This window comes from Ptychodera flava, chromosome 13, assembly GCF_041260155.1.
Source record: "Ptychodera flava strain L36383 chromosome 13, AS_Pfla_20210202, whole genome shotgun sequence".
Taxonomy (NCBI): Eukaryota; Metazoa; Hemichordata; class Enteropneusta; family Ptychoderidae; genus Ptychodera; species Ptychodera flava.
Window position 1 is genome coordinate 41,705,254 of NC_091940.1, and position 15,453 is coordinate 41,720,706.

Sequence of the window (15,453 nt, forward strand, 5' to 3'; positions counted from 1 at the left end):
AGCTTGGTAGTAAGTCCAAATTACTGGACACCCACACAACATACATCTTGTTTGTCAAACTCTTTTGATGATATATTGAAGGATGAAAGTTTGAAAAACTAAACTTCTGTTTCTAAAGAAACCAGCAACAGCAAACTGTTCCATCATATCTCTCGAAAATGGACATTGAAACTGGCCTTCTTATCAGTTAAACTTATCACCTCAAAATAACTTTCTTCCAAAGTTATCATGCTCTTCGTTAAATTTAAATCGGTTACTGTGAACAACACTGCTTTGTCAAGGGCTGTTTTAAGTCAATTTGGCCAAGGTTCTTCCCAAGGATGATCAACACCAGATGACTAAGTACAGGGTACTCAGGTTCCTAAACCACAAATAAGCTAGCCCAAATCCCTACAACATTACTGAGACAAGATACAGGTATTGAGCTTGTTTTTAAACAAAATTCAGTAAGACATATATTCCATTGATGCACAATTTTGAGATTGGCAAAGCACGTGAACTAAAATTAAAATTACTACATTTACTTTCCTTGGTCACTACAGCCTAGCTAGAATCATTTAACATACTTTCACATGTAACTCACACTATGTTTATGAAATAACTATCATCTGTCATCACCAGAAGGAATTTACAATATCACCATTACACTTTATTGCCCAATAACACTTTCAGGGAATGCAGTAAGACAAAAATTACAAATCTCAAAGTACGTTCATTGAATTCCTTGGTGGCGCTGTTGGCTCCAGCACGTCAGACAAGGCCTGTCTCAAAGGAAACTTTCACTTTAGGAGATCTTGAAACTGTCCGCCCAGAGGTAAAATTATGCAAATGATATTCAAAGTTTAATTAGTACACGGAAGTGATCGTCTGAAAAATGATACTGTATGTACTGGGTTGGGGCCGGGAGAGTACGCTCGCTTTTATATAGGGTGCTAACAAACAAGTCTCCGCTTTCTCTTTGCATAAGGTGTTCAGACGGAAGTGGGTTGATGACATATCGATGTCCGGTACTTGGTGTCTCAGCTCCTGGTATCAAACGCGATATCCTTATCATTGACATTTTCGGTAAAACAACGGATGAACTTAAAAGTTGTGTCTACGCGTGCTCAAGTGACCAGGTACACCAAAAGCTGCAAGCAGGATCTTCATAGGCGCTACGACTCATGAGACGATCGTCACTTCGCGCAATATATTTTGATTGTTGAACCATACCAGCGGTACCCGAAGAGGATCGCAATACACCTTGCTCGTCACGGTAAAAATCCAATAATTTGCTTTCACCAAAATTGCCAGTTCAAAGTTTTCTGAGTTCACCCGTACTGAGGAGACAACCATTGTACTGTCGCGACGGTCAGCTGATGATGGTTTTGATACAAGGATCAACTTTCGTGGTGCTGTTTCTTGTCGCTTTTCACAGTAAGTTGATTTTTTGTTTTATAGAAAGGCAAATTGTCTGTTTGACGTATCCCATGAAGAAATCAAATAAGTTACCATTCTGTAAAGTTCTCTGAGTTAATCACATCAGTGGCCACGAAGATTACTCCCATGCATTGCACACTTCGAAAAGTTCGGTATAGCATGTACAAAATATTCTTGATTAGAGCTACAGAACTGCAGCGAATTCTTGATATGAGCTCACTTAAATTACGGCATTATGATAAATGTTATGTAAAATGTGCTAGTACAGATTATATATTTTTAAAACATTTAATATATAATGTAATCAGATTTTTTTGCCCTTGACTGTACACACATTTCATGTTCTTCCCCAAGAACATACCTGAAAGTTCATAACACAAAGTATAAGGTAATTCATGATTGTGAAACTGAAGTAACAGATATAATTATTTTGTGTTGTTATTTATAATGCTGTGTTTTAAGGATGAAGCGCTGCAATTTCCCACAAGGACATATGTATAGATTATTTATATATATATATATATATATATATATATATATATATATATATATATATATATATATATATATATATATATATATATATATAACACCATATAGTACCTGTATATATTGTATATACAATATATATATATATATATATATATATATATATATATATATACACACACACACACACACACACACACATATAATACGGTATAATGCAAATTTCTCTGTTGGACAGAGAAAAAGATTGCATTTCTGAGATATATTGGAATAACAGCTTGCTCTTTGTAAGATCAACTGTGATCCAGTACTTTACATCCAAATTTTTTTATCCTCTTCATTTTTGGTATATTTTTAATTTTTTCCAAGATGCTGATGCCAGTCTGATTGTTGCCAATGGTAGCAGTATCATCAGTATTGATCTGAACAGTGGAAATGAGCTAACTGTTCTCTATGATGGATTACAGGTACTGTGTGAATGATTCACTGCATGCTAAATTTCTTATGTAAATATACTGCACTAATCGATGATCATAAACTGTCAGAGAATCTACAGAACTACATGTGCCATGTAATTAAAGATCAAACTTTGATGCACAGAAATTACGATAAGACCATCAGATTTCAAACTTAACAGCTGCAGACCTCATGCTAACTGATATGACACTTGTAACCTCCATATGCCGGTATATAACATCAACTGTAAATCAAGTTGTAAAATGCAACCATTGAATCGTAATATTGTTCACAAGTTTAATAAAAATCAGTCATAAATGTAATACAGACACCCAACCGTAATTGTGATAACATAGTAAGGCCAAAGTAATTAAATTCTTTGTTTTGCGTCCCCACCCGCCTAGGTTTTTAAGGTTCCCATGAAAAACACACACAGTGTATTTGAATAGGAAATTTTAGGACATATATGACCGCTTAGCTTTTCTGAACGAAAATTTTGTTACAATTTGTTATTTGCTGCAATCAAATTACATTGTGTTAATTTTCTTGTGTGTGTTTTTCAGCCGCTTAGACGCGTACCTTTTCCCATTTTGAGTGGACGCAAAACAAAGAATTTAATTACTTTGGCCTAACCAGAACAAAAACAATAAATGTAGTGAATGCAATGCTAATAGAACATCATGTAATAAATCTATATAGTTATGTCTCTAAACATACCGTCAATGACACTTGGCTCACATATTTGATTCGACATTGCAGGCTAGAGTGAGTATAATCTTTGTTACTTGATCAGAACTACACAAAACCTTTGCACAGAGTTGATAATAAAGAAATCTTTTTGTTTCCTTATGATGTCAAGCAGTGAACAGAACTTGACAAGAGATACATTTCTTTTCACCATGGCTTGATTTCCATTTTCAACCAAGTTAACCAAATAATGGCTATCATCAAGGTATATAACAGATAATTACAATTTATACAATTAAAGTATTTATCATCATGTGAAACAAAGAAATATTAAAACACAAATAAAATAGATTAAATAACTGATTTATTTTATAAGAATTTATCAAAACAATCCTTGACAAACATTGAAATACAGCATTAAGCAAAGACTTGAGCGCTGGTCAAAGATTTTGACATCACAAAACTTGTGAAACTTAAATCTCAAACAATTGCCCATCATAGCTTCCTTGAAGGAGCAACAACAAATCAAATACAGGGATATGAAACAAACAAAGTGACTGAAACAAGTAGATAACACTTAAGTTTTGAAATGTACGTCATGATGAATTAGCAAAAAAATACACGTGACAGAAGTCATGTGACCAAGGCTCATGCTCGACTCATTCAACAGTGTGCGGAAATGTATCATGATAACTGAAACCATAATGTTGGTATCAGTAACAGGGAGATCCTATACATTAATAGGTAATACAAATTGAACTACTGGTATAAAAAATGTGGTGAAAAGATCCGATGTGTTATTGTTAATTTAATACAAGGTTACAGTTTGAACTACCAGTATAGGGAATAATAGTGGTTAGGTTATGGTGGTATGGTTATGGTATGGTGAGGAAACCACGTGAAGGAAGTGTGCAAACATTTCACAGTAGTTGTATGACGGTGTTTTGTTACTCACATTTACAAACTGGATTCAAGCTAAATTGTTGAGTTGTATTACAATTGTGGTTTATTTATGCATTACATAATTGGTGTGTTATGGTTTTGTGCTGTTGAATTTGTGGTTTTGTGCTGTGTCATTTTTAACTCACATTTAGTGTATGTATATACACCAAAAAGAGCTTATATGGTAGTTTGGCAGCTTCTCTGTGTGTGTGTATGTTTGTATATGTGCGGATGTATGTCTGTCCAAATGTAAACTCCAGAGTCACAACACTTACCATCTTAGTGACTTTTGTTCAAATGAACATGTCAGTGTCAAAATATGCAAATTAGGTCAAAAAAGAGAAAATCCTGCAAATTGCTAAAAATCTGTAACAACAGGCCAGATTTGGTTGAAACTTGGTATGCAGGATTGTGGTGAGATTTTGATGATTGTATTTATGGGGCAATTTTTCCGTTTTTGGTCAAAAAATCTTCTCTGAAAGCTCTCATCCCATGGCTTTGAAACTTGTTATGCATGATCCTAGGATTAGTCTCTGCCAGATTTGTTCATATTGTGGTGAAATTGTATATTTTTAGGGCAGTTTTTCTCAATTTTGGTCAAAAATAATTTTCTCTAAATTAAATATTCTGATTGCTTTATAACCTTGTATGCATGTACCTGGAGGCAACCTTAGTTGAGTATCTTCAAATTGTAGTGAAATTTGCAAATTTTTAGTTTTGGGCAATTTTACCCAAAATTTTGATTAAAAAAATCATTTTCTGCGAAATCTCTCATCCAATTGCTTTGAAACTTGGTACACATAGCACTTATTTGTTCCCTGGGGCAAACAAAGATACTCACTCTAGCCTGCCATGTTGAATCAAATGTGAGCCGAGTGTCATTGACGGTATGTTTGGTTTTGTGCTGTTACAATTATGGTTTGTACTATTTCATTTATTGTTTTGATCTCTTACATTATGGTTTTGTGCTATGTTTATGGTTTTTTTCTATTTCATTTTGGATTAAGGGATGGACCGTTAGATCTTGGGAGGGGGTGGTCACAATGAAATTGTGATATTTTTTTTTACAATATTGTAAATTTCTACAAAAAAATTTTTTTCCAAATGAGGAAAGCTGTGCTAATTTTTTTTACTAGTAAATTTTCGGATTTATACTTTTTTTAGTTTGACGCTGTCTGAGGATACAATGTACATCCATATCACTAGCGCAAAAAAGATTGTGTGCTGTAACTACCGGTACAACATACCTATGGCCTAGTGATTTATATTGCTCTGATTTCATGTAATGTTGTAGATCATCTTTTGACAAGCTGAGAAGCTGTTTGCAAAATATAGTGAAATTTGCATATTTGTGTTTTTAGGGCAATTTTTACTCTTTTTTGATCAAAACATCTATTTCTCTGTAGCAGCATGTCCAAATTGATTGGATGTGTATAGATGTGGTGAAATTTCAATATTTGTCTTTATAGGGCAATTTATGCCATTCATGGTCAAAAAGTCTGTATTCTCTGAAAGGGCTTGTCCAAGTTTTTTGAAATTTGCTACATAAGTCCCTTAAGATTTGTTTAAATCATGCTCTATTTTAGTCGGGAAAAATTCTTCAGATAATTGTCATTCAGCATTTGCTACACACAAACGATTAGTTATGCAGATTTATTCAGTATTTGCTATAGAGAAACAGTGTTCTCCCCAGGATTTTTTACAAGAGGGTGAAGAGGTGGTGCAAAGCACCACAAGCGACCACTTGACCGCTGGAGCTTTTGAAAAAAGAGATTAAAATGGTGTTATTTGGTGGCACTTGGGGAGTATTTTTCAGATTTTTTTTGTATAAAAAACTCAAAGGAAAAGAAAATTAACTTTTATTCCAGTTCACTGATTTAAATGAAGATTACATTTTTTGAAAACGAAAACCTAACGACAGTTTATCTTGTTCACCCATTCTTGCAATCATCATTGCAATAAAATGCTGTGAAAAAAAATGAACCTGATGTGGCCTGCATCTGTTCACCTTGATCTTAAAAGGCAAATATAACTTTCTGTCTTGACAACCATACCATAGTTTCAATGTTTTACCTAGTGTACCTGCTTGGTTTGTACGCAGAAAACATGCGGGCTCTATAATTTTATAATTTTCAAGTGATCAGAATACAAAAGTCCTTAAAAGATAAGATGATCACAACTTCCAGTATAAGGGATACAGTCACTCTAAATGTATACAATAAAATCAAAAATATGCCTGGAGGATGTACTAAAAATACAGAAAGCTGCTTCCTGTCGGTAAAATCTAAAAACAATTCAAGATTTGAAAGACTTTTGCAGTTTTTTTTTTATGCATTTGTATTCTTATTTTTTTATTTTGCAAACTAGTTGAAATTTTTTTTTCCTAACTTTCTGCTCTGAATTTTTTTCTATTTTTGACCACCCCCTCCCAAGATCTAATGGTCCATCCCTAACTGTTTTAATATTACATTTGTGGTGGACTTAATTACGAGTTTAGTATGGTTGGTATTGTACTTAATAGACATTTCAATAATAACCTCCGTAAAGCTAGAATAATACTGGGCTTAAACATTTAATGGAACAGGGAGTGTCAAAGTCTTTTGTTTGTAATATTTACCATGCGAAATCTGTGCACAGGAATCAAAAATAACGATAAGATTTCTTATTAGAATGTGATAAGACAGTTATCGTACTTGATGAGCTTAACAGGACAGTTGTATATATGCATGAATCACAATTATAGACATATCAGAGTCAATTAACATGTATTGTATCTTTGGGTCAGAAAAATAAAAAAATCGTTCCTTGGAATCACCACTTCTGTTTTCTTGGATTTTGAAATTTTTTCAATCAAGGAAAGTAGCAACAAATAATTCCCCCATAATTTTCATTGTATCATTTCTGTGAGATTTTATACAGTCTCTTTCCCATCGACCATGTTGTTGTTGTAGGGCAAGCTGTGACGTGCATCAATGTCTCTGCAGTGACAAATATTACCCCAGCATACATTATCATAAAATTAATAAGTGCAATTTATAAAATAGAATTTGGTCACCCCTTCGATTATTTCACCAGAAAATTCAGCAACTTCCTCGTCTGCCGTAGTTTACACTTTTATGTTCCTCAACAGTCACAATGAATTTCAACAAATGTTCTGTAGCTAAAATGTTTACTGAGCGAATTCCCCCCCCCCCCCAACCTTCTAAGTTTTTTGATAAGTGAAATTAAGGTGTGATAACTTAAGTATAATGTCTTTACACTTTGCATGTTTATTTTCTATTTCTTTCAACCACCATAAAAATCCATTTCAAGAGTGCATAAGTCAAAAAAGGAAAATTGAACAGAACTTATAACGTCAAAAATCAAAAGTAGTGATGAAATCTAGCTAGCATCATGTGATCCAAACTTTCTTTCAATTATGGTATGATCCAAAATGTCAGTTAATGTTTTTGAAGATATTTACATGATACCAAAGCAGTTTTTATGTCATGACAGTGTATGTGATTTCAATTTGATGGTCATTCCTTAACATTGATTTTCTTTGTAGAGAGCAGTGGGTGTGGCAGTTTGTGTAGCAGATAACTTGCTGTTCTGGACAGATGTTGACAGACGGTCTATCTACAGAGGCAGCATTGATGGCCAGCGAACAGCACAGGAAATTGTAACAGGTACTCTCAACAAAATTAAACTCCAAATTTGAAACTCATTAAAATCAGCTCATTGTTCCACCGATAAAACAAGAGTTGTCATTCAAAGAACAACTAACAGACTACATTTTTACATCACATACACTAAGAAATACCAAGATATTTTTATTAATATTTATCTTGCTATGTCAGAAAACTTTAAATTGTTTTTTATATAACACTTTTATTGCTACAAAATATGATGATGTCAATCCTTTATTTACAAGTAAGTCGGCAATAGATATTATTATTATCATTATTGTATTTGAAGTGTTCATCTGTCATGTTGTCAAGAATATTGAATTCCAGATCCCTGTCCAATCATCAAAAAATTTATTTGAAATTTGTTAAGTTTACAGATAGATCAGTATTACTTTCAAATTTCCATGTGCATGTTTAGCAATGACATTGTTCACTATCTAGAGGATTAATTCATACAGTGCAGATCATGTTAGAGTGCTAGATTTACAGTAGGGTTTATGTTAGTTAAAGACTTTGCAATGGTAATTATCTTGTATTGGATGTGGACTTGCGATCTGAGAATAGATTGGTTTTATACACACAAATAATCATGACAATGTATGTACCGGTACGTAGTGTCATACAGCAAGGCAGTGCTCACTTTTTATTGTTACTGAAAAGCATAGAAATTTCTATTTATTTATTAATTATAGAAAATAAAGAAACCCTACCTACATTATTGAACCTTAAAACTCTGGAGTTATTTTGCATTTTTAAAACTCATGTGTGATTTTGCCAAATTTTGGGGGTTTTGATGAGTCACAGCATATTAAAATAAAAAAAACTTGAAATGTTTCCAATCGATGTAGTACCCTATTTACTGATGGCTGCAAAAAAAAAACACACACAAAAAAAAAACACTGCAATAGTTTGTTTGATGTAATAAACTATGAGCATTGTCATTTTATTATTATGCTGGAAGCTCTAAGCTTTAATTGTATTTCCGTAACTTAAATTAAGCTCTGGAATGAACAGATTAAAAACTTGCCGAGTAATCCTAAATTGGTAAAGGAACTGGAATCAGAGATCCTGAAGGCTGTGCCCTTGAATGATAAAGGATTTGACTTTGGTTAGACTTGCCTGGCAAATTCAAATTGGTATAACACCACTTGAAGTGCATAGCGTAAACTTTCAGTTGTCTCCATAGCAATTTGACCATTTCAGAAGCACTTCAATTTTATGTGTGCCATTAATCAGGTACAACAACAGCACTATAGTTCACTACAACAACATTTTTATTTGCAAGCACAGCATTCTTCAGATTTTTTATCTGTCAGTGATTGTAACATCATGTATTTTGTTTGAAACCACTTACAGCAAAAAACAGGATGGTTGAACAGTCTCACATACATTACGTTTACTTTTTTGTACGCGGCACACAAGTTTTGGAGATAACATTGTACATAATAAGAACCGACTCATTTGAGTGTCTGGATAGAACACACAAGGGAATTGCTAAATTAGATATCAAGTTGATAGTAGAGACCAAAGTTAATTAGGACAGCACTCTGGCTAAACAAACCATAATACAATGTATACATACTGATGCCAATCTGTCTAGACACATGAGGATAAACAGTGGAGTGGAGAGTTACATGATTAGTATTTCACTCAAATGAGTCGGTTCTTTTTATCTACAATGTTATCTACAAACTTGTGTGGGACATACAAAAAAGTAAACGTAATGTATATGAGACTGTCCAACCATCCTGTTTTTTGCTGTAGCTTCTCTGTTCTCTTTTGAATCAATAACTTCAAATTACAGGAAAATTTATTTTAACTATAGAAAATTAACAATATAACTGGAAGCTGTTTCTCCATTTCTGCCTGAGTGCAGCCATGACAATAGTTCTGTTGGTAATTTGCATAAATGCAATGAAATAGCCCTTCCTGGTATGTGACATTGTCTGACCTCAGACCAGTTTGTGTTCAGACAAACAAGTCAACAGCTATTGTTGTTTGAAAAGAATTCTGATTGTAATGCAATCTGTGTCTTCAATGCCCTCACTGAATTTCAAATCAGATGATTTCTCTTTTTAGCAGTGTGATAGTTAAATCAAAGGTACATATTTTTTAAGAAAAATGGAATTAATAACCCACCTAATTATTTTATTTCTTTCATAAACTTCAAGGATTATTTTTATGTTTAAGGGTTAAAATGTAGATTTCTTAACATTAGTTAGATGTCAGCTTTATTTTTGATTTTGTAATCACAATCTTATTCCAATTAATTAGCAACAATTCAATGCATACACAATACTCTACCACGGACAGTTGCTGCACCTTAATGATGCCTATTACCTAGTGCCTGATCTTTCTGAAGTATGTGTAATGCAGTGAAGTTGCAAGTGACTTGCAAAAACATACATGCAGATTTCTGCACAGTCTCAATTGATGTTAATACTCAGGATCACAAAGTGTTCCATTCATTAGATTAATAACAGAGAAGAGTTTGTATATGACACCCCACTGCATATTGGCAGAAATTAGAATATGGCAGAGCCTAGAATACAAATCCAAATGACAATGTCCAATTCTCCCTTATTGAATCTCTTTTCACATTGAGAAAAGCTTCAGTTTATGGAGTAGTGTCTTCAGTTATTTCCCTTTGTTTTGATATTCAGATCTTGGCAGACCAAATGGAATAGCTGTTGACTGGATCTCCAACAACATTTACTGGACTGATGCCATTGCGGGAACAATTGAAGTTGCAAAGCATGATGGGAGCTTCCGCCGCACTTTGTTGTACAGCCTTGACAACCCTAGAGGCATTGCTGTTGATCCAGTCAATGGGTATTGTCTGCGTATATAAATAGTATCTTACTCTTTGAATTATGTAAAGTAATCCTGCAAACATTTATTATGTTGTATAGCATATTTATCAAAAGGTAACATAATGTTTAATTTCTCTAATATCCTTGCATGATGCATTTAATTCTTCTGAAAGGTACAACCCAACATCTAAGGAAATGAAAACTATAACACCTTTAGAGCACACTTCCTTCATCCTGAAAGACTGTGTTTAGAGTAATTATTCCATAATTATTTAACTATTTATTTAGTGTAGATTTTCAATCAAACTGTTAATGTTCATGGTAAGGTCATATAAGTATTACATTCACACATGGTTATGAGTACTTTCCAAAAAAAAACTGAAAATTTCTTTAACAAACAATTATAAAGTCAAGTTCTACTCAGTATCTTTTTTTGAGACCAATGGTTAAATGTTTTCCTAAAATTTCTCACCCCGTTCAGCTCATCATAAATACCATGTATCTGCTAGAAGTAACTTTTGACCATCATTTACTTTACGCCATATTGAATGTATTGTCTAAAAGGTTAAATTTGTTGTCTTCTAATTTATGTGCTAGCACAAGCTTTTTCTGAGTTATTTGAAATTCACTGTATTTTAACCTGAATCTGAGAACACAATTTTTATACTGTCCTAGAGATTCGTTAGCCTTTTTTGACATTGAAAATAAAGATGTAGATCGTCACCACCCCAACATACAATGAATGTAGCATTGTTGATTATTTGCCATGTGTATTGATAGAGGTTTTTTCAGGGCAAGAAAAATGTTATTACATGCCACTGATTGAATGAATGAATAATACCTTGCACTAAGTTTAGAGTCATTTTCCTCAGATGCTACAGGAGCAGATAATACATATTTAAGTATCTTACTTCAAATTATAATTTTTCCAGATCTTTTACAAATCTTCCTTGGATCTCCTTGTTTATTTATGTCCTTTCAGATACATGTACTGGACATCCCAAGATTCCAGAACAGTTGAAATTGCCAGAATGGATGGAAGCAATCCACAGTCACTGGTCAATACAGGACTTTATTGGCCCAATGAAATAGTTATTGACTCTGGGTAAGTATCTGAAAAGCTAAACAGATTAAACCCTCAAGTATTCTCTCTTGCCTATTTCATCAATTGATCAAAAGGAAATAGATGACATCTACCTTTACTGGTGTAAGCTTGGCTGTTCATAATTCATTTTCTCAATCGGTCAATAAATATCAATGCTAATTAGTCCCCACGGACACCGTCCGGGGGGACTTATAGGTTTGGTCATGTCCGTGCGTGCGTGTGTCCGTGCGTGCGTGCGTGCGTGCGTGCGTGCGTCTGTGCGTGCGTGCGTGCGTCCGTCCGTTCACGCAGATATCTCAGAGACGCCTGGAGCGATTTCATTCAAACTTAGTAAATGGATTACTTCATATGTCATACAGATGCACGTCGATTTGTTTTGTGATACGATCCAATATGGCTGCCAGGCGGCCATTTTATTATGATTTTTTCATGTACAGAGCCATTACTCTAGCATGTTTCAACCTATTTTATTCAAAGTTGGTACAAGGACATTGACCTATGTCATACATATGCACCTCAATTTGTTTTGTGATACGATCAAATATGGCTGTCATGCGGCCATTTTGTTACGATTTTTTCATATACAGAGCCATAACTCAGGCATATCTGAACCGATTTTATTCAAACTTGATACAAGGACATTGACCTTTGTCATACATATGCATGTCAATTTTTTTGTGATACAATCCAATATGGCCACCAGGCGGCCATTTTATTACAATTTTTTCATGTACAGAGCCATTACTCAGGCATGTTTCAACCGATTTTATTCAAAGTTGGTACAAGGATATTGACCAATGTTATAGCTATGCACATCAATTTGTTTTGTGATATGATCCAATATGGCCTCCATGCAGCCATTTTGTTACGATTTTTTCATGTACAGAGCCATAACTCAGGCATATCTCAACCGATTTTATTCAAAGTTGGTACAAGGACTTTGACCTATGTCACACACATGCACATTGAATTGTTTTGTGATAAGATCCAATATGGCCGCCGTGTGGCCATTTTATTACGATTTTTTCATGTCCTGAACCACAACTCAGACATGTATCAAGCGAATTTATTAAAAAGTATTTTGATCACAGACCTAATGAAGAGGACATGTAATCAAAGTACCCATTAACAAGTGGGGACTGTGTCATCAACGATGACTTGTTAAATCAGTTAAAGGTATACAGTCACCTGTCATCAAAGGGGCGTTCCTTCTTATTCAAAATGACCGTGTGAGGGCGCTGTTTTTTAAAAAGCGGCCACCCGCTTAAAATCTGTGATTGGTTAGAATTTCTCTTTCCATGGTAACTGTGGCAAAATTGGAACAGGTGACGGTATACCTTTAATCAGTTCACCTTGGCAGATACATTTAACACTGATAGCTTTATTGTTGCTCAGTTGGCCAGATATATGTCAGAACTTCATCCATTTTATACTGACAAAATAATTCATGCATTTCACAATGGATTACATGTAGGTCAACTAATCTGAAGAAACTGACGATTTTTGGGGGATTTGTACTGAGTGCCTTACTGTAAACTACATTTTGGTACTCAAGCTACATGTAGATACAGACACCAAGCAAGTGCAATATTTTTCATTCTGTTCAACTTTTAACTTCTGTTTCAGATGAACTTGGTATGATTATCAAACCAACAGATTACTGCCTTACCCTGAAAATTTGACACTTAACTTTGACAATGCAGTAAAACTATTAGTAGAATCTTTTAGCTTCTCAAATCTCTTTCATAAAAGTTATGGAAAGCAGTGTGCTTTAAGATCTTGATTGCAGACAGGATGTTGTTGATTTGAAAATGTGAAAACACTATACTCAAGCCATTTCAATTCTTTTTATTTTGTCTTACAAGGGGTAAAGTGTATTGGATTGATGGCAAATACAACACCATAGAATCATTACAGGGCAGTGCATCAAGTCCTGTACAGGTTGTTGATTTGTCAACCACGTCTGAAGAGGTCATGTTTGGCCTGGCTTTAAATGGACAGACTCTGTACTTCACCGTTTGGACCGAGGGCGCTGTGTATTCTGTGTCAACATATGGAACCAACATCATGAGTATCGCCAGTGGTTTTGGTGACTATGTGTTTGGACTGGCTGTAAGTGATGCCTCAGTACAACCAGGCACCAGCAATGGTTGTACAACCCAGGCGTCATGTTCACAACTGTGTTTGCCGACAGGTGTTAACACCAGGAAATGTGCGTGCTCTTCATATGATGAACTGACTCTGATGCCTGATGGTACAACGTGTGGAAGTAAGTATACTGATGTGCTTTCTGACACACTTAGTCTAATATTTGCAATATTTGGGGTATTTTATATGATATTGCAGAGAAAATCTGCCATATTGAAGTAGTTAAGTATAGTAGTAGTGTTGTTGTATTAGTAGAAGTCTTTCTTTACTGGTAGTTGAGTAGTAGAAAAAAACTACTGGATGGCTTTCTTGGTGTGTAATTTCATGATGCATTAGAGAAAATATAAAGAAATTTCTCACAGCTGATTTGCTGACATTACATATCAGATAAAGATTTATTATAATCAGCTAGAAAAGTGACATAATTATGCAAAGTGTTTTCTCACATCCAGAAAAGCTTCTATTGTCTGACAGTCAGGTTTATTGTTAAGGGAAATACTCTGGTGAATTTTACCAGACTTGGCCAGTCATGTCAACTGGGTTTCCTAGTGGAATATCAATGAAACCATATGAAGGGTTACACAAATGCTACTAGCCTAAGGTTTACAAACCACTCACCTACAACTGGACTCCAAAATCTTCACAAACAGCTCAGTATGCATTACTGCGTCATCAATTGTAAGTTTACTCAAAGCTGCATGGTTTGATTTTTTTTATCAGTTTCCAATGAATTCTTGCTGTACTGTGCTGGCTATGATGGTCAAATCAGATTATTGCCATTAGACGGCCATGCCAGTGGACGGAGTATTGTGATTGACCAGGTCGCTAGATGTGTTGCCCTTGACTACGACCCAATAGATCAGGTATGTCAATTCACAGATATTGGTATTCAAATATTCACCTCATGTCAATTTTTTCACAACATTCAAAAAAGTATGTAAATAACTTTGGTTTTGAAAGTTATTTGAAACAACGCAACCATTGTATATCTTTAACATTTTGATGTAGAAATGTGCTAACAATAGTAAATGAGAAAAGGCTACAAAAAAGGTTTTAGGAAATGAAAATATTGAAAATATTTATAATATATACCATACGGTACTTTACTAGTCATATCAGCAACAGAGTTTAATGGGGACTGTGGAAAGCTTGAGTATCACAAATAAAATGTTTTGTATTTGAAGGTCATTTACTACAGTGATGTGTCATATCAAGAAATTAGAAGAGTTGATCTTTCTGGAAGTAATTCACAAATGTTCTTGCATCAAGGTATCGGAATAGTGGATGGTAAGTGTTAATACTTTTCATGAAAGCTTTATTCAACATTCAGCTCTGTGCTAATTTTATATCAATGTGAAGTTAATTTGATCAAAAGAGTATGTAGAAAAATATATATTAACCCTTTGAGTGCCAAAGTCAATTTTTGTCACCTTTATAAAATATTCCCAAGGCAATTTTTTTCAGATTTTTGCCAAAATTTTGATAAAAAACTGTAGCCTATAAAATGTGATATCCATTGGGTCCAAAATTATAAAAAAAATTACAGAAAAATTCATAAAAATTGGTAAAATGTTGCATTAAATTTTGTGGGGAAAATAACAGCACTCAAAGGTTAAGCAGAAAGTCATTTCAAATCCGAAATTTAATGTATAGCTAAAAGTTTCATATTTTCATGAAGCAATATTCAGCACAGTCGCTTTTGCATTTACACACTTACTTGTAACAT

General features: G+C 34.2%; 1 protein-coding gene across 2 annotated transcripts in view; it reads left to right on the forward strand.

Annotated features, from left to right (window-relative positions):
* Positions 1–865: 865 nt before the first annotated feature.
* The window catches only part of LOC139148476 (low-density lipoprotein receptor-related protein 4-like), a 41,792-nt gene continuing 27,204 nt past the window's right edge, over positions 866–15,453 (forward strand). Inside the window, exons 1-8 of one of the 2 annotated variants that reach the window (XM_070719938.1) lie at positions 866–1,416; positions 2,278–2,375; positions 7,541–7,661; positions 10,325–10,493; positions 11,457–11,579; positions 13,445–13,848; positions 14,448–14,590; positions 14,912–15,014. In XM_070719938.1, the coding sequence (XP_070576039.1) occupies positions 1,359–1,416; positions 2,278–2,375; positions 7,541–7,661; positions 10,325–10,493; positions 11,457–11,579; positions 13,445–13,848; positions 14,448–14,590; positions 14,912–15,014 (1,219 nt within the window). In that variant the 5' untranslated portion in view covers positions 866–1,358. The remainder of the gene's footprint in view (positions 1,417–2,277; positions 2,376–7,540; positions 7,662–10,324; positions 10,494–11,456; positions 11,580–13,444; positions 13,849–14,447; positions 14,591–14,911; positions 15,015–15,453) is intronic. The other variant, XM_070719941.1, reaches the window with a different exon arrangement.